This window comes from Cicer arietinum, chromosome 5 (genome assembly GCF_000331145.2).
Source record: "Cicer arietinum cultivar CDC Frontier isolate Library 1 chromosome 5, Cicar.CDCFrontier_v2.0, whole genome shotgun sequence".
Taxonomy (NCBI): Eukaryota; Viridiplantae; Streptophyta; class Magnoliopsida; order Fabales; family Fabaceae; genus Cicer; species Cicer arietinum.
Genome location: NC_021164.2, coordinates 65,463,382 through 65,482,323, shown reverse-complemented (window position 1 = coordinate 65,482,323; position 18,942 = coordinate 65,463,382). Strand labels below are relative to the sequence as shown.

Genomic DNA, 18,942 nt, shown 5'->3' with positions numbered 1-18,942 from the left:
CTATTTTTAGTGTTCCTCGTCACAGGAATGTGATTTGGTTCTCTGCCCCTAATATTTATCGATTTTAAAGGGAATTTATTTTTGTATAAGTCAATATCATTTGACTCTATAATCATTTTCAAATTTAAGTCGTAAAACATATACACTTTGTTGTTTACATCATACCCAATGAATACATATTCATATGCTTTACTGACAGTCTAACTCATTTGGGATCGGGGAGTCTGACATAACCCATATAGCCCCAAGTTCGAACATAAGTTCAATTGTCTTTTCTTCAAAATATCACAAAGAGACGTTTTGTTTTATAGATTTAGGATCTCTATTCAAAACACAACAACACCGTAAATATAATTTTCTCCCACCAATAAGATGCAACGCCAGAGTTAAGCATACTAGCAACAACTAGTTTAGTAAGAGTTTTATTTTTTTATTTCAACTTTACCAATAATTTCAGGCGAATATGGTGCAATTGTTTCATGTATAATTCAATGCAATTTATAAAACTCATTAAACGAACTAGAATCATATTCGATTCATCTTAATCTTTTTACTAAATTGATTTTCAATTTCAATTACAAAGATCTTAAACATGTTAAGGGTTGCACTTTTATTGTTCATTAAATATACGAAAGTATAGTCAAAACAATCGTCAATAAAAGTGATAAAATAATGTTTTGCATTTCTTGTTAATTTCTAATCAAGTGTTAATGTATATTAAATCTAAAGACTCATATTCTCTCACTGTTGATTTATGTGAACTATTTGTTGTTTTAATTTGACTATAAAAATCACATTTTTTCAAAATTATTTAAAGATAACTTTGAAATTAAACTTAAATTATTTAAGTTTGAAATCATTGTTCACGTGATAAAGTATAACATGCAAAATATTAAAATTACACAACATGTGAACAAAATGAGACATTCTTAATTTCAACATTTAAGTTAAACGCACATTTGTGGTGTATCATTTGCCAACAAAAATGTCATATTTATAATTGGTGTACAAATATGCCCTTATGCCTTATTCAGAAGAAAACCATTAACAATATTTTTGTCCTTATCTTTGGGAACGAGTTATCAAACTCTTTAGAGAAAATTATTTTGTTTTACGTTTGAGATAATTTTTGAAATCCTTCAAAGCACGAGTAGTTTGTCAATAATAACAACAATTTGAAAATGGGTAATGACATAAAAACCGCTCTAAAAATCAAAAAGACTATGGTACAAAACCGCTCTAAAATATCGAAGGAACTACGGTATAAAACTAAACTGCTCTAAAATATCGAAAATGCATAGAGAGTTTGACATTCTTTTACATAGTGATGGAAATAAACTCATATATGTTAACTATCAAATGTAGTACTTAAGTATTTATAGAGTTGAAAACTACTCAATATATGCGAGTTTTCCAATGTGAGACTTCAACAAATTTTTAAATTAACACACTAACATACTATATGTTCCAACAACTAGCGATGAAGCAAGGGTACCAACGAGTTATTTTCAAGAGTGATAGTTGGCTCACCACCGTAAAAAATCAAATACATCTATTTATCTTGTTTCTTTATTCCTTTCTTCGAAATTGGCTTTCAAGTCCATTAAAAAACTGAAACTCCAAATTCATAATAGATAACCGAATTTATCTTGTGAAAAATTATAAAGTTGACCAGTCTGTCCACGTCTAATTACAAGTCTCATTCGAATGACAAAATAAAATTTCGTTGAAAATTATTAGATGCATTAATTATTTTTTCACAAAAATTCTTTTAATTTATTTATTTATCTTTTGATGTTGTTGTTTAACTAAAATATTAATTTACAAAAAGTTGGTGCAGAAACTCGTGCGGGAGTCAAAATTTAATGATAAAGTAAAAAAAATTAAATTGAAGATTAATTTGTGTCAAAAATTAAATTAAGTTACCCTCCTTACATGATAAAATTATATTTCATAAAATGTTTGAAAAAGATTATGTAGTATGTTTGAAAAAGATTATGTAGTATAATATTTAAATAAAATTCAAGAACAAATAAAAAACGCATGTATTTGTAATGTTTGAAAAAGATTATGTAGTATGGTTTCTCGAAATTTATAACGACAGATTAAAATATTCATTGATAAACCATAATTTATATTTGAATTGAATATACAAAAGTTAATAGCAAACGAATTTTAAATTAGAAATAAATATATAAATTTTGAAGCAAGATTTTAGATATTTGTTAAAACTAATGGTAAAACGGGTAGTTCAAACTAATTGTGGGGTAGGACTTAGGAGTATACGGTAGGGTGTATGGTAAAATTTTCAAAATTGGACGGTGAGATGAGAAATCGACTTTGGTTTTGAAAATTTGAAATTAAAAAATCATACAAGTGAGTAAGGAGGGTAATTTTGACCCGTGAATCTCACTACCTGCAACAGCCAAAATATGCTGGTGATTTGGACACGTGCCCGTCCACATGATCGGGTAGCATTCTACGAACACCCTCCCGTGTACGTTTCCAACTTGTAAAAGAAAAAAAGCAATTCCAAAAATTTCGGTGGGACAATAATAAACAAATTAATAAATATCAATAAATATATTTCGACAAAATTAAAATAAATTCAGTTTCATTCCTTGTTCCGATGAAATAATTTTTCATTTTTCATCATTCATTGTTTTCCCTCTCACCTTCTCATTGGAGGGAAAACTCCCAAAAAATTTTTTAACAAAAAGGAGAGAACACAACACAGCTTATTTCATTCAGCTTAAATTAATTTAGGGTTTTAGTCTCTTCTTTCAGCTTATTCTCCCCGAGATTATTCTGTAGTAATTTGTTTTTTGCGAGAGCTTATTGTTCGTGATTTCCACACCAGGTATCTATCATTTGTGTTCAAGCTTATTCGTTTAGCTTATGTTCGTGTGTTGCTTTTATAATAATAATATATGTTATTTTCTTCATTTTTTGGGTTTGTTGTAGTTTTAGGGTTTTTATGTTATATCAGTCTGAAGGTTGGGGTTTTGTTGCTCTTGTTCTGTTTGGTCTTTTAATTTTAAATGCCAATATTGCAATAGATACTGGATGGTTGATTCGGTTTATTTTAAGGATTTTCTCAGTTTCAGCTTGTTAATTTTGACATGTATGGAATTCTGGTGATCAGATCGTTAATAATTTGAGTATTTGACTAATGTGTTGATGTATGAATAATTTTTGGAATATATTTGGTTTATTTAGAGCAATTTTTTAGTTTTATCATGGTTTATTTATCTTTCTTTCTGTTATTCCGTGTGCTATTCTTTCTGATATTATTGGTATGAAGTATCCCAAGCTAATAAACTAGATGGGGATTTGAAATTAGAAGCCATAACTTTGAAATTTTAAACCATTATGAAAATCGGTCTCAGTTTTTGACATCATTCAAAAAATGTTGCTTAAAGAAGTGATTTTCCGTTTTTTTTTCCCTTTTCATTTCTGTTGATTTCCAGATACTTATCTAAAAGTTTAGCATCTTAGTTATCTCTAATTTGTTTCCAATTGGCCATAATCTTGATAATGGGTTACTGGATGCATCTTATTAGGATCTCTGGAACTTTATTTGCTGCTTTGATTACGCCCACAAGGAGTCAACCAGGTTGACAGTCGTACAACATAACTCTCAAAGTAAACATGCAAACAAAGAAAAAGGCCTCCAGGCGAAATGCTAGCCGAGAGTGCAATCCTCCCAGGGTTTCAAGAACACAGAGGAACGCCTCTGAAAATGGCCAAGTGGTTGAAAAGAAAGTGGCCGATTTAATTACATCTTCTGCTAGAAAGATTAAATCTTGTAAGTTACCATTACCAGTAGCAGTTGGTTTATGTTTTTACATAATATGCATCAATTAGCATTTTGCTTATGCTGATGAGTATATCTTTGTACTTTTTTTCATCTTAATTTCAAGTTTTCTACCACTGTGACTCTTAACCAGGCTGCTACTTCCTATGACACTAACATATACTTCATTATTATTTTGAAAATTTTCTGCATGCCTTTATTATGTTCAAAAAAATGTTGTCCTAATTTATTTTACTTGTCATCTTGGTGTAACTTCAGCTTGTGCTCTTGAGGATAAAGCTAGAGAGCCAACACCCCTAACTCTTCTGAATGATGAATTCAACTTTGTGGAGAATGGGGTTTCCAATATTTATCCGGGAAATGAAGCAGTTGATGGTGCTTCAGTAGATTTTATGGTAATTTTTCTAGACTGACTATCTACTTGTGTTAGTCGTACTGTTTCTCTCTATGCGCATGCAGGCTACTCCATATGGAGTACTCTTGTGTGGACATACACATTTGGACTCAAAAAATACATATAATTTAATTGTTTTAAAAATATACATTATTTAACTATTATTTTTTCTACTTTTTCCTTTTTTATGTGTGTCCAAATGATGTGTCTAAATAGGTGTCTCCACACAAGGATTATTCCTCCATAGGTTCCTCTTTTGCTTCAAAGCTGTTTTATGGATCTTATAGATTAAACTATATACAGACTAAAGTTCATGGCATAGTAATTGTCTCTCTATCTCTTATATGTAGTGTTTTTAAGAAGGTTTGGAATACCCTAGCATGTTGAATATAAATGGTTTCCAAAAATCAAAATGTCAGTTTGAAGGGGTTAACCAATGAATATTCTATTTCGTTCCTTTTCTTTTTCTAAATGTTTTAAGATGCTGCTTCAGGGTTGTAACAAGCAAGCTGTACCTCTGGAGACTGGAACTATATTTTCTCCTGCGTTTCACTTATCCAAAGGTGCTGGTGGAAAAGTTGTTGACAGAGGTAAATGTAACTTTTTTTCTTTTTGTTCTTGTAATCTTACTGATTTTAATGTGATATTTTTAAAATTTTCATTGTTAAGTTTTAATATTTTTCTTTTGTTTCTATGTAGCTGATTTTGTAAATTTTTTTCGGCATGACGATCAAAAAAGAAGTTCTCTAGACCAAGAAGTAATACAGTTACCACAGGAGGATGCAGGAGATGGCCATGTTAGCCAAGATTCTGACTCTGCCATGGAAGTAGACATAAACAATTCATCAAATATGATTTCTTTAAGCACAAAAACTGTGAATGATTGCAATTCTGATTTTGATGGAAATAGTTTTTCCGAGGAAGTTTCTACCATATATCATGCCATGAATAACTCAAAGCTGGAATGCGTTGATGAGCATGGTCAGGATTCTATATCTACTGATATGTGCCCAGAGGACGATGAAATTGAGGATTTTGATGATTTTGACCCTTACTTATTCATAAAGACCTTACCAGACTTGTCAAAAGTTGTTCCTACTTTTAGACAGATGTTGCTACCGAAGCAGACTCGGAGTTGTCCTCCAACTACTCTTGTCCTGGACTTGGACGGTAAGAGAATCGTATCCCAATTTTAAGTTGCATGACCAACTTATATAAGCATCGCATAAATTTTTTTTTGGTTTATTTAGATATTTGGCTGCTCTTTGACTCTTTCTGTTGCAACCGAACTGATGTTATTGTCTTGTTCATTTCTGTTTACTTTCCTGCAGTGTTTTTCAGAGTATTATTAATTGCGGGTCATTTATTTTTTCTAATCTCACTTATTTACATTTTATATTTTTATTTGAAATGTTGTCATATTAACATAAATTGTACTAATTGATATTTTATTAATATGATGTCTATACTGCTTTTTTGCCAAATAGATTCTTTATTTCATGTCATCATGGTGTAATCTTAAGGTTGCTGCCTTGTAAGTTCCTTTCTGGTTGTGAGTTCTAGATTTCTAGTCATGAAAACCACCTTTCTGCACATGACTGGTCTGCCCTTAATTGAAGTGATCTTGTTTTCTGAAATTATCCAACTACACAAAAAGGCTTGCTGGCAGTAAACATTTTTTTTGAGTGATATATGCATTTTTTCTTTCTTCCCAATCCTTGTTTGGATATTCTATAGTTAATAGGTTTATAATTATTTTGTCTACATATTTGTATACTGCTATTCTGTTGCACAAACTTTTGGTTGAACTGCTCATTTTTATGCTTTGTCATGGTATTTTATTCTCTGCAGAAACTTTGGTGCATTCTACCCTAGAGCCTTGTGAGGATGTAGACTTTACTTTCACCGTGGATTTTAATCAAAAGGAGCATAGTGTCTATGTACGCTGCCGTCCCCACCTAAAAGATTTCCTCGAGAGAGTTTCTGGTCTTTTTGAGATTATTATATTTACAGCCAGTCAAAGTATTTATGCTGAACAACTACTAAATGTGCTTGATCCAAAGCGGAAAATATTTCGCCATCGTGTTTTCCGTGAATCCTGTGTTTATGTGGAGGGAAATTACCTCAAAGATTTAACTGTGCTCGGCCGTGATTTAGCACATGTTATAATAATTGACAACTCCCCACAGGTATGTTTGTAGTGTTAATATGTTTTTGCTATGAGATCGTTATTTAACTCATTATAGCCAACAATTGTAACATGCTGACCTAATAGTTGCATTTGGAACCTCCCTCCCCTGTGCCAGCCAAAATAATCATTTGGTATCTTGAGTTGACCCTCTACTGTGCCTTTTACATCGTTATAGAAAATGTTAACAGCACAATATAACAACACCCTCTTAAATATATTCTTTATAATTGATTCATTTTTGATAAGGTCAACAATTTTTGAAAAAATGTTGTCAACTTATGTGGCAACTGATTTGATTTCTTTAAAATAACCAATTATAAAGAATGTGTTTAATAGTGAGATTAAATGCTAGCATTACCCCTTTAGGTATTGTGATGAACTGAGCCTCATGTTGATTTTGTCTTAACTGAACAAATCGTGATATTTCATCTGTATCAGATTTGAACTATTCATTTGTATTTTTTATTTGATGAAACCATATTATTTAATTTGTTTGTATTTCGAAAATCATCTCTATCAGATTTGAACTATTTACTTGTCTTGATTAGTATGAAAACCAGCAAAAGATTGATTTGGCCAGTTTAGTTGCCAAACTAGTGAGTTGGCCGGTTGAACCATCAGATACCCCACAAGTCATCCCCCACCCACCCCCTTTTTTTTAATCTTTTTGCTCTTATGTGTGTGCAAGTTTGCATATATCTTCCACAATTATGAATGAATTGATATACAAATTTAGAAAAATATTAGTAATAACTATTAGCTTTGTTAAAGTTGCTATTTTTATACTAGAACCATGAAGTTAAAAATAAATTTGTAAATATTTTAAATTTAGGTATTACAGTATAAATAAAATTTTGGAGTTTTTAAATATTTATCAATTCAAGGAGTTCAATCCATTAACCTCCAATATCTTATCCAAGCAAAAAATATGTCTGAATTTAATAGCATTGGCCTTATTGTTTTTTTTAATACAGTTGGTAAAAGAAGATAAATATATATTAAAATAAATATGTATCACAGTATCAGTGGGGTATGTTAGCAAAAAGGATGAGTGGTTAGGATTTATTCACCTATTGAAACAAGAGTGAAAACTTAAAGTCTTTGAGAGGAATTAGAGTTGAATTATGTTTACACGGAAAAGGCATAAAATTTTAGGTGACTTTTTATGTGCCTTTTTCTTATGTAAGTAGTAGATATATGTTAATATAAAACCAGGCTATGACTTCTTTAATTGTATTTAAAGAAAAAGGATATTGGGCACAGTTCTCAACATTACAATGTAAATGTTAATACTGTGCTGTTGTTTTTCTTTGTTCCCAGGCATTTGGGTTCCAAGTAGACAATGGAATACCAATTGAGAGTTGGTTTGATGATCGTTCAGATCAAGAATTGCTGTTAATACTTCCTTTCTTGGAGAGTTTGGTAGCAGTTGATGATGTCCGGCCACTAATTGCAAAAAGGTTCAACCTCCGGGAGAAAATTGCTGCAGCTGCACATCCTCTCAATACAAATAGAAGGGATTTTTTGTCAGAATAAACTGTGCATCAAACAATGTTTAGGAAAGAAGAGTACTTTTGTATGTTAACATTCTTGTTATATTATGATATTATTAATTAAGATAAGCATTATCTTTGCTGTTGAAATTGTAATGATAACACTGAACCAGAAAAGGGTAAGATATGAGAGTGTAAGCACGTGTTGTGAGTAGACTAGTGCAGATGCTTTGGTTGATTATCATCCTGGTAATAAATATTCCCCAATTGATTAATTATCTATATTTCCTAAGCTGTGTTCTGTGTATATCTGGTGACCATCTTGGCCTTATACGATTTCGTGTAGTATAACAATGTAGCACGAATCTGTAATTTTGGAATTTAATTTTATTGTCGAATTTTCAATCTTAGATTGTAATTTACTAGAAGTCGTGTGGATTCATAATGGACCGTAGTTTTGGCTAGATACGGATCACATGGTATAGCCAAATTCAGTAGGCCGGAAGGCGTTGCAGTAGCAGCATGCTGCATTCATTTTGGATTTGCAATGTTGGGGGAAAACTTGATGTCAAGAATGTTGCGGAGGGGGTTGGACTGAGTTGAGACTTGAGATGGCGTTGGACTGTGGAGGGTGATTGGTTGTCAAAATGGTGTCAAAGGATGGTGGAGGGTAATTGGTGGTCAGAGTTGAGATGGAGGAGCTCGAGGAGGTGATGGAACTTCAACACATGGGAAAGACTTCTCTTATCTATGGACCTAACTTATCTTTATTTATTTGTGGATTGAATTATTAGGGCATATTACCTTGATAATAAGAGGATTAAAAAGAAAATTGTCTTGTTGTCATCTTTAAATTGCAATAGCAAGTAATGTGAGAATTAAAACTTTATTGTCTTTATTTACACAAAGTCTCTATTTTTGAAGCTGTCACAAATGTTGTTTTGAAAAGACAATAGTGCTAACTAATAAAATTAACTAATAACAATACAGATAAATACATACTAAACAATATGATGTGGATGAAAGTTTATTAATGGTATAAGTTGTCCTAATCGTGTTTTGTGGTGTAAATAAATAAATAAATAAATAAATAAATAAATAAATAAATAAATAAATAAATGCTAACAAGTGGTGTTTTAGACAAATGTTAACTAATCAAAAATATAAAATTTAAATTATAAGTTGTCTATTCAATTTTTTGGAAATTCAAAATAATTTTTTTTAACCAAAAAAAAAAAAAAGAATAGCCTAAAAGAAGTGTGTCTTCTTTCGTTCCCATGAAATGATCGGAGACTTACTTCATAAAAAATGCAAATATTTTTTTAAAAAAACTAAGGTAATGGCTGTCGTTGAGTTGAATGAATCCATGCTAGTTAGTGCAAATGACTCGCGAGAAGTAATGTAGGATGTTACAGTCTGTATGAAATTTGAGGCATAATTAGAAACATTGAGAGTGGAGACCACAGTTCATCCATGTATTTCCTTTTGGCGCCAATTTACTCACCAAACTTGCGTGACCAACCGAGTAACTAACCATCATCAAATTGAATGGCATAAAAATTTAAAAAATAACGGCTTCTGAGCGAACTTCGAGCACCCTAACTGCGTAGTGGTGAACCATGTTCATCCCTAACCAAAACAGATTCCGCCTATAAATATCACACCTTAGCTCTCGTTATCTCCCGCACATTCATTTTCGACTCAAAATTTTAATTAACAAAGTGACCGAGAGTTCTCTTCTTCTCTACACCTTTTTCACTGAGTTTGTGACTCTCATATTCAACTACCAATCTACCATGGTGAGTATGGAAGGCTGTTCGATTTTTCTATTCTCTTTTCTACTTCTTCATCTTCCTCTCTCAGTGATGCTTAATTTTCCATTTCATTTCTTTCAGGTTGTTGCACAGAAACTGAAAGAAGCTGAAATCACTGAGCAGGATTCTCTTCTTCTGGTGCTTAACTGCTCTTTAGCTTTCATTTACATTTCATATATTGCACATTTTGATGTAATATTCCCGATTGTTGTAAATTTTATTTGTGATTAACTGCTGCATTTTCAGTTTATGGTTAATCGTTTATCACTATCTGTAGATTTTGGATTTCTTTGGTTAATTTAGTTTCCTAAATAGTAGAAATGTCATATTTATTTTGTTAATCAAATTCTACTGATTTCATTTTCTATATGAGCAATCACCAAACCTTTTTTCATCAGTAAACAGGTTTTTATTCCTTTATTTTCATTAAGATCAGATGAGATCTAGAAGTTTAAGTTATTGATCTAAAATTTCAGCACCTTGTTGTTTTGAGAATATGTAATCTCTCTGTTAAGTTTGGTTTGAGTCGCATGAAGACATGCTCATTTTATCCATCATTCTCTTCAATCTCAGATGCATTAATTTAACACTATGAATACGGAATCCGAATTTTGAAATTCGAAATTTCATGATGTAATTTGAATTTTCATCTGCTAGACGAGGAACCTGCTCCGAATTGCCATATTCAACATCAGTTATATCAGAGGACTATTTCCTGAGAAGTACTTCAACGACAAAACTGTTCCTGCATTAGGTAAAACAAATCTTCATTGCTCCAATCATTTTCCTTTTTTTTTTCTTAAAAAAAAATAAAAAAACTTATTTACTATTTACACTGAATCTTCTAATATTTTTTTTTTATCGTTGAATTCAATCTATAACTATGCTGTAATGACAGAGATGAAGATCAAAAAGCTTTTGCCGGTGGATGCTGAGTCTCGCAGACTCATTGATTGGATGGAGAAAGGCACGTTTAAGCTATTGTCTAACTGAATTTCTAGGATACGAGTTTGAATTGCTTATAAGTTGTAATGCTTGTTTTAATTTGTAATATTGTATTTCTATTCCAGGTGTTTACGATGCCTTACAGAAGAAATACCTGAAGACGCTTCTATTCTGTGTGTGCGAATCATTGGATGGACCAATGATTGAGGAATATGCATGTAAGGCTTAGACATATCTGAATTTAATTTTTGTCATCAGAATATGACAAAATTAGGAAACTGTAGTTGAATGAATACCGTACATAGATTATTGCTTTTAGGATGACTGCTATATATGGTAGTGGAAAAGTTTAGATTCCATTTTAATGTAAATTTGTGACACTTATGGAAGATTCATGAACATAAGTTACATAACTAGTTTTCTCTTGCAGTTTCGTTTAACTATTCGGATTCTGACAAGCAAGAGGTTTCCATGAATATCAACCGCACTGGAAGCAAAAAGCAAGGGGGGGCCTTCAAGTGTAACTCGACTACAGATATTACTCCCCAGCAGATGAGGTTGTTGTCACAAAATAAAATATAATTCCGACCTGAAGCGATCTTATCTTATTGTATGATAGTTAAACTATTATTATTTGTATCTGATATATAATATAATTCAGGAGTTCTGCTTGTAAAATGATAAGAACTCTAGTTCAGTTGATGAGAACTCTGGAGAAAATGCCTGAAGAGGTGAGTGAATTCAATTGCTTCGCTTGATATCACCACATCATTCACTCTACGCAGTTCCTCATTTCATTGCAAAAACTGAAATCTATCTTTTTATTTCTCAGCGTACCATTCTGATGAAGCTTCTCTACTATGACGATGTGACGGTGTGTTCTGTAATATGGACGTGAAATTCTTTAGCCTTTCTATGGATTAGGATTATTGAACTGTCCAGACTCCAGATTTGAAATGCATTTTTGACTAGGTTTATTGTTTAAATGTGGAAATGGTTAAAACAACATTATACAAAATGATCACATGCTGACTCATATTATGCCACTGTGCTGACTCATATAAGGGCTAATTCATTAGTATACTTGTCTTTCATGCAGCCAACAGATTATGAGCCTCCTTTCTTCAGGGGCTGCACAGAAGAAGAAGCGAATCATCCTTGGATGAAAAGTCCATTGAAAATGGAGGTCGGGAATGTAAACAGCAAGCATTTTGTATTAGCTTTGAAGGTAATGGAAGGATATCCTGCTCACAGGCAAGTTTTTAATATTTTTCTAATGTTTTTGCCAATGATTTCTTTTTCCATTTTATAGGTGAAGAGTGTGCTTGACCCTTGTGAGGATGACAATGAGGGAATCCAAGATGATATGAGCACTGGTGATGATTCCATGCAAAATAATGAGTATTATGATACTGACAGTGAGGTAAGTGAGGATGTTGCTTGATATAGCCATTGCTAATTTGATATTAAGATTTTTGTTAATGTAATTGACCGTCATGAACCATTAAAGTAATGGTGTTACTCAAATTTGATATTTTACAATTTTCAGGTTGATCACTCTCAAGGGGATCAATATATAGTTGCACCCATAGGTGATTAGGATTATTATTCTCATTGTTGCACAATTTATTTAATATACTCTTCAGTCTATTCATTTAATAAGTACACAATGACAGAGAAACAGCAAGCACAGGAAGATAATGGTGAGATTGATGAAGGTAAACTAGGCTCTTTTCTCTTAGCAAAAAATTGTTTGTGTATTTTTAGGTGTGTATATAGTAAAATTGACCCAGAAGAATGACATTTCCAGAACCTTTTTTCCTTTGGGCTCTTGAGCTTTCTTCTAATTCTGTAGAGTTGTTTTTTTTTTTTTTTTTTGAAATGATTCTGTACAGTTGTTAACACAATTACTGAGCTATAACTAAAAATAGTTAACTAACTATACTTCTTTCAGATACCCAGGACCCGGTTGAAGATGAGCAACAACTAGTCCGGATCAAGGAGTGGATCAACTGTTGTCACCTTGATACCATTGATCTTACTGACGTTCTATCAAATTTTCCAGACATCTCAGTGGTACGTACTCGTTTTCCTTACTACTATTCAGATTATGCTTTTGTTTGGCCTTTTTAAGATTATGGCCTAACTGCAATTTTAGTTCCTATTCTCCTTTTGTCAAATATAATTTCAGTTGCATTGTTTTACTTGCAGGTTCTGACAGAAGGTATAAATTTCTATTATCATGTTCAACGTGCTGCAGATTTCATCCCCTTTCCCTACTCTGTTGCTCTTTTGCTTGATTTTGTTTGGTTTTTCAGAGATCATGGACAACCTTGTCAAGGAAGGTGTGCTATCAAAAATAGGGAATGACACCTATGCTATTAATAAGGACAAGGTTGGTTTTTCTTAATTGAACTAACTTTGACTCTAGTAGTCTTTTTTCCATTTCATTTATGATTGAATTTTATTGCCAGAAATCTGAATATGAGTTCACCATTGTGAAAGAAGAAACCGATGGTCAAATTCCTCAAGTCTTTGATAAAACTTTGCAGGTTGAAGATCTCATATACATGAGGGTGAGTTTGAATTCTTCCTCTCTCTTTGTGTATGTGATTTCGGAACATCTTGGTTGACTTGTAAATTGTAATCTATGCCACCTATAGTCACAACAAATAATGATGTTTAGGCCCAAAGGAAAGTAGTCAAAATACACTCGTAATTGAACTTGGGCTAGAGAATGAATGAATTGAGTCCATAAGTTGAGCAAGATGATTACGTAATATATCATATTCAAATAGGTTTTATTAATTGCTCATTGTGAAATGTACCTTATATGATTATATCTTTGAAAAAACCCTGGCATCATCTGAAGAGTGAAAGGATGGAGTCTGTAGTCAGTAAACCACTGGATGTTTGATCGTGAATCTCTTAAACTATTGCCTTATGATAAATTTCATTTGGCTATATGACATTATGGCTTATGTCTGCCTTAGAACTACTTTCTGGTATAGTATATCCTAACTTTGGTATAAATATCTTCCGATGGCGTATGTGTCAGTCACAAAGCTTCAAAGCTCACTCCAGGGAGAAGTAAGCCAAACAGCAGCAAGAAAGATAATTGACAAAATGGCCCGGGATGGGTTTGTTGAACCTAAAGGCAACAAAAGACTAGGTATCAATCAAATAATAATCCTACTCTTTTCTCTTCTGTTTTCGGTTACATTTTATAACTTCTGTATATCAGGAAAACGTGTGATCCATTCTGAGTTGACAGAGAAAAAATTCATTGAGGTCCAAAAAGTTCTGAGTGCTGCTGAAGCTATGGTAATAACTGCGGAGCATGAGGTTTATAATTATATCAACATTTATTATTATGATTGTTGACCTATTGCACGCTTCAAAATTTTACAGGATGTTGTTCCCTGTGAACCAAATAGCAAGTCCAAACAAACTGGTCACCCTATAAATGGTAAAGACTGTTAACATTTTGTATCCTACCACAAACTCTGTCGCTTTTCAATATTGATGATACTTAGTCAACTCACAACTATCATTACTTGCTTTATCTGTAATCAGGAAGCAACCGCGACGTCTCAACATGCGGTGCTCTCCACTCCATTGGATCAGATTTAACACGAATGAAAGTGACATCTGATACAAATAATACTGAAACCTGGAGTGGACCGAAAATGCTAAAGGCAAAAGAGCCAGGGAGCACTCCAACAAGCAGGGTTGGGGCAAGTTATATATTGACTGATTAACTTTTCATTTTTTATGATTTGTTGCACGGGTTTCTGTCGTTGAATGTTGACAAGTAACTCATGATGTAATTTCTTCTTGAATTACAGCCAGTTGCTTCAAGAGAGAGTTTTGCGTACGGCAAAGAGAACAGCACAGCAAATGGAAATGGAATTGCAAATGAAGGCGACATCACCGATACAATTATCTGCAGTAGGTCCTCTCAAGACAAACGCCCTAGGAAAACAAGCGCGGTATACTAGGATTCCTATTTCATTACACTGATACTATATTAGTATATTTTCTTCAATATTGAAAGAAGTCTTTGTGTAATTTCGAAATGTTTGCTATCCAAGAGCATTTTTCTACTCTTATACTTATATATCCTCCCCATTGCAGGTCAAGGAACCTATCCTTCAAAGTATGAAGCGTCAGAAATCTCAGGCTCCGTGAACCTGATTTATGGATTGTTCAGTATTTGTGGATGAGACGAACAAAAGCTTATACGCATCTTAATCGTATATACCGTACAATTAAACATTTGGTAATCTTACAGTCGCATAGACAACGCTTTGTTAGAAAGAAAAAAAAAAAAAAAAACTCGTGGTCTGTTTTCATGGCCCACTCTTCAGTAATTGGCTTTCGTCTAGTAGTATTGCAATTTTTCTTCGTGGTTTTTCTTACAAATTTTATTTTATAAAACGGCTCCCGTCGCCTGATTTTCCAGCTTCTTCTAGTCGTTGTAGTTTCATCATCTTCCACTTCATTACGCGGGCCCAAGGTTTGTAATATACTGTATTTTATGAAGTTACTAATTATACGTAACTCCAGATGTTAAATTCATTAGAATTTAATTAATACTAGTAAAGTTTGAAAGTTTGATTGAACGTAATAACCCATTAGAGCTTAAAAATGACATCCACTAAGTTGGGTATAAAGAAGCACAATTTCACGCACTTAGAATATGAGAAATTACAAAGGGGTGAAAGAAAACAAAAGCTAACGACATTCGACCAAAGGAAGACCAATTTAGAGTCTTATTATAATCATGTTAATACAGATGCAATGCCAATCCGACCCTTACTGGTATAGATACACACCGCTGTCCATCCATCTCCTCTATCACAATATATTTATTGATCATTGAATATAACCAAACTAGTAAGTTAGCACTAAACCAACTAACTTATCAAAACACGAATAATAAACAGAATCTTTACCAGAGAAATAAAAACTCCAATGTTTTTAACAAGAAATCACTGGAGACATAATTGACTTTAGAGAGGATGTACAATTTTTTTTGTCATCTTAGCCGAATAGATAATATGTGTGGATCTCCTACAGCAGGTGCAACAGCTGCAATAGGAGATTTAGGTATATATATATAATATAATATAATATAATATAATATAATATAATATAATATAATATAATATAATATAATATAATATAATTAATCTCTAATTTAGTGTTTAGATTGTTGTTTTAAGTTGTTAGCTGCTCTCAATTTGAGTACTGATTAATATAATTTGTGACATCATTCGTACTGTAATGCAGGCCAATTTGACACTAGTGGATATTATAGTCTAGACATAATTTCATTCGTGTCTGAAGCAACAAATTTTTATCTCCAGTGTTATGTGTTATAATGCAATCCAATCCAATATTACTGTAATTGATATTGTAGTTTTACTATATATATTTAGTTATATAATTTTTTTATACTAATTGTTATTATATCAAATGCAATTATGTAGTTATATGGATTTTAAGTCAATTGAATTTCATGTCTAAATACTTTTGTTTATAATTTTACCTTCGCAACTCCGTCAACTGTTTGTTAATCCGGACATAAAAATGGATCCGTACAGAGAAATAAGACTCCTAAGAAGACGGTTTACAAATCAGAGAAATCGACACGTGGCTTCTGGAAATACCCTATAAGGTCTAGAAAGATCCTTAGGAGTCGGTGTGAAAATGGGCCCCCACCTTGACGAACACAGAATGGTGTTTTTGATTTGTTGTGACAAAAGGATGAGATTGAATTGATAATATAAGCCATCCTATGCCATAAGTCTTAACCTCAAAAACTGATCACAAATTCACAATCAAACAAGCTCGAAGGTTTCTTTCCAATCCAACTCCTCACCGTGGGCCTTTCGATTCAAAGTCTAAGTTATTGTTATTTCATTATTATTACTCGTTATAATTGAACTCTACCTCTTACGTTTTATTTTGTAACAATCAAGTTACAACAATGGCCACCAACGAGGTAATCAGCTTAATTATATATTTTTTGGTTTTTCTTAATATTTTTCTGCGATGTGTTTTACTGTTTACAGAGATGGAAATTGTAATATCTGAGCTGAAACAACATGTGATTGTCGTTTATGTGTGCAGATAGAGGTTAAGGAAGAGAACCAGAACAAAGAACTAAAGCGCCTAGGGTTTGTGAAGATCGCTGCTATTCAAACTTATGTGTTTGTTTCATATCTGTATGAATCCGCTAAGAAAAACTCAGGACCTTTGAGATCTGCTGTTGAAACGGTGGAGGGAACAGTTACCACCGTTATTGGTCCTGTATACGACAAATTTAAGGGTGTCCCCGATGATGTCCTTGTTTTTGTGGACAACAAGGTATTTTTGCCTCTTGATTAGATAAAATCAGTTATTTGTTTGTATACTTTTGTGGTTTCTCCCCTGGATCTAATTTAGAGTGACATGTTGAAATTGAGCAAAGCTTGTTATAATTTTCTTTCCACTTAATGTAAACATATGTGGCGTTGTTGTGTTGGGGTCATATAACAGTATATATTGAATATTTGGGTGATTATTTCCTTAGGAAATATGAAGAAGAAAAGACTCCATGCTAGTATCTTTGTGACAATAGCAATAGCTTGATTTAAAATCAATGAATTATGCCACTGGCTGCTGAAATATAAGGTGTGGAGTTTCCTTCATTCATTGGCCTGCCAAATGAATAAAGCAGAGTTCTCTGTTTTGTATCATTCCATTTTTTTTGCCATGAAATCACATCTGATTCTATTTCTAAAGCAGCTTTTGCCAAATCACATCTTAATTTTGTCAAGTGAAACCAAACGTACACTAAATTAGTGTAGTGTGTTTGGTTGTTAGCACGATTCTATATAATTGATTGGTGAAATTAATTTAAATGATTGGATGTTTTCAGTCTAAAAAACAAACTTTGATATGAAATCTACTATTTTTAAACTTATTTTTTATTATTTAAAGGTAAAATTAAATTAAAACACCAAAAACAAAATCATAGGCAATTTGAACATGAATAGGTACTCAAACATACTGATATGTGTTCCTTCCATAATAGTGTTTGAATGAAGATCCATGCTAAATGTTACTAAGAATTAATAATTATGCATATGTGTTGACCAATAAAAATCGGTCCTGTATATCCATGAAACAACCTTTTCGTATTGTTTATCATTTTTCTTGAATGAATTGGGGCATAACCCATTAATTTGTTAAGTGATTTATGGTCGAACTAACTAACTAGCATATGATTTGTGAAGGTGGATGAAGCTACGCACAAGTTCAATGAGCATGCTCCTCCTTTTGCTAAGCAGCTTGCAGATCAATCCAAAAGTTTGATTCAGAAAGTGACAAATGAAGCGGGGAAAGTTGTGAGTAAGGGTCGATCTGGAGGACCACGAGCAGCTGTAGATTATGTTGCTATAGAGTCCAAAAATTTGCTACTAATCAATTCAGTGAAGATCTGGCATGTGCTCAACCAATTTCCACCATTCCATGCAGTGGCAGAGATGGCAACTCCCACTGCTGCTCACTGGTCTGAGAAATACAACCATGTAATCAAGGCTATGGCTGAAAAGGGCTATAGTTTTGTTGGGTATCTACCTTTCATTCCTATTGATGATATATCTAAGGCATTTAAGCAGGGGGAAGCTAAGTTGAAAGGAAATGGAGTGGTCTCTGGGGGAAAGAAAACAGAATAATCTTATTCTGATGAAGTTTTTATTTTACTTATTTACAGACTTTGCTTTTGAGTGACTTTGTTTTCTGAGTTGAAACAATTTGGGCCTAGTTGTGGCTTTAAACGTTTGATGTTAGTAAGGTCTTGTAATTAATCCGAGTATGTAGAAAATAGTTTATAGTGGTCGTGTATATTAAGTTCGCTTACTGTTATTTTATTACAAGAGTTGGCTATTGCAATTGTGGTTACATGTGTCTGTAAACTTTTGCAATATAAAAGACCACAATGCAATTTTATAGCTACTACAATTTAAAACCTTATTGGGTAGCTCAACATAATACACGCTTTTGTAGTTTTGTGTCTATTCTAGTACTTCGTTAATTGCACGAATAATAAAACCTATTTTGTCTAGGAATCACTGCAGAAGCCGAATACAGAGTGGCCCTTGCTTGTCTTACTAGTAATGTCTTGTATTTTCTTATTGGACCACTCTATTTCATTTATATTCCATGTTATACACTATAAAACAGCTGTCTAGTATGAGTGTAATAGAAGGATATTGTTTAAAAAAAAATAGTTTTGA

General features: G+C 32.7%; 3 protein-coding genes across 3 annotated transcripts; all 3 read left to right on the top strand.

The window, feature by feature from the left end:
* Positions 1 to 2,591: 2,591 nt before the first annotated feature.
* Positions 2,592 to 8,202, top strand: LOC101507931 (uncharacterized). The gene is made up of 7 exons (XM_004502237.4): positions 2,592 to 2,860; positions 3,564 to 3,808; positions 4,076 to 4,212; positions 4,705 to 4,801; positions 4,911 to 5,381; positions 6,063 to 6,400; positions 7,723 to 8,202. The coding sequence occupies exons 2-7, from the start codon at positions 3,652 to 3,654 to the stop codon at positions 7,936 to 7,938; spliced, it is 1,416 nt and encodes a 471-aa protein (XP_004502294.1). The 5' UTR covers positions 2,592 to 2,860; positions 3,564 to 3,651; the 3' UTR covers positions 7,939 to 8,202.
* Positions 8,203 to 9,137: 935 nt separating this feature from the next.
* On the top strand, positions 9,138 to 16,654 carry LOC101508245 (meiosis-specific protein ASY1). The gene is made up of 22 exons (XM_004502238.4): positions 9,138 to 9,694; positions 9,791 to 9,847; positions 10,367 to 10,463; positions 10,608 to 10,676; positions 10,780 to 10,872; positions 11,085 to 11,211; positions 11,316 to 11,385; positions 11,487 to 11,528; positions 11,754 to 11,882; positions 11,967 to 12,077; positions 12,204 to 12,246; positions 12,331 to 12,372; positions 12,609 to 12,730; positions 12,866 to 12,878; positions 12,973 to 13,049; positions 13,129 to 13,228; positions 13,674 to 13,826; positions 13,899 to 13,978; positions 14,066 to 14,123; positions 14,231 to 14,385; positions 14,503 to 14,646; positions 14,792 to 16,654. The coding sequence occupies exons 1-22, from the start codon at positions 9,692 to 9,694 to the stop codon at positions 14,843 to 14,845; spliced, it is 1,839 nt and encodes a 612-aa protein (XP_004502295.1). The 5' UTR covers positions 9,138 to 9,691; the 3' UTR covers positions 14,846 to 16,654.
* LOC101508566 (REF/SRPP-like protein At1g67360) lies at positions 16,284 to 18,723 on the top strand. The gene is made up of 3 exons (XM_004502239.3): positions 16,284 to 16,664; positions 16,793 to 17,029; positions 17,941 to 18,723. The coding sequence occupies exons 1-3, from the start codon at positions 16,650 to 16,652 to the stop codon at positions 18,379 to 18,381; spliced, it is 693 nt and encodes a 230-aa protein (XP_004502296.1). The 5' UTR covers positions 16,284 to 16,649; the 3' UTR covers positions 18,382 to 18,723.
* Positions 18,724 to 18,942: the final 219 nt, after the last annotated feature.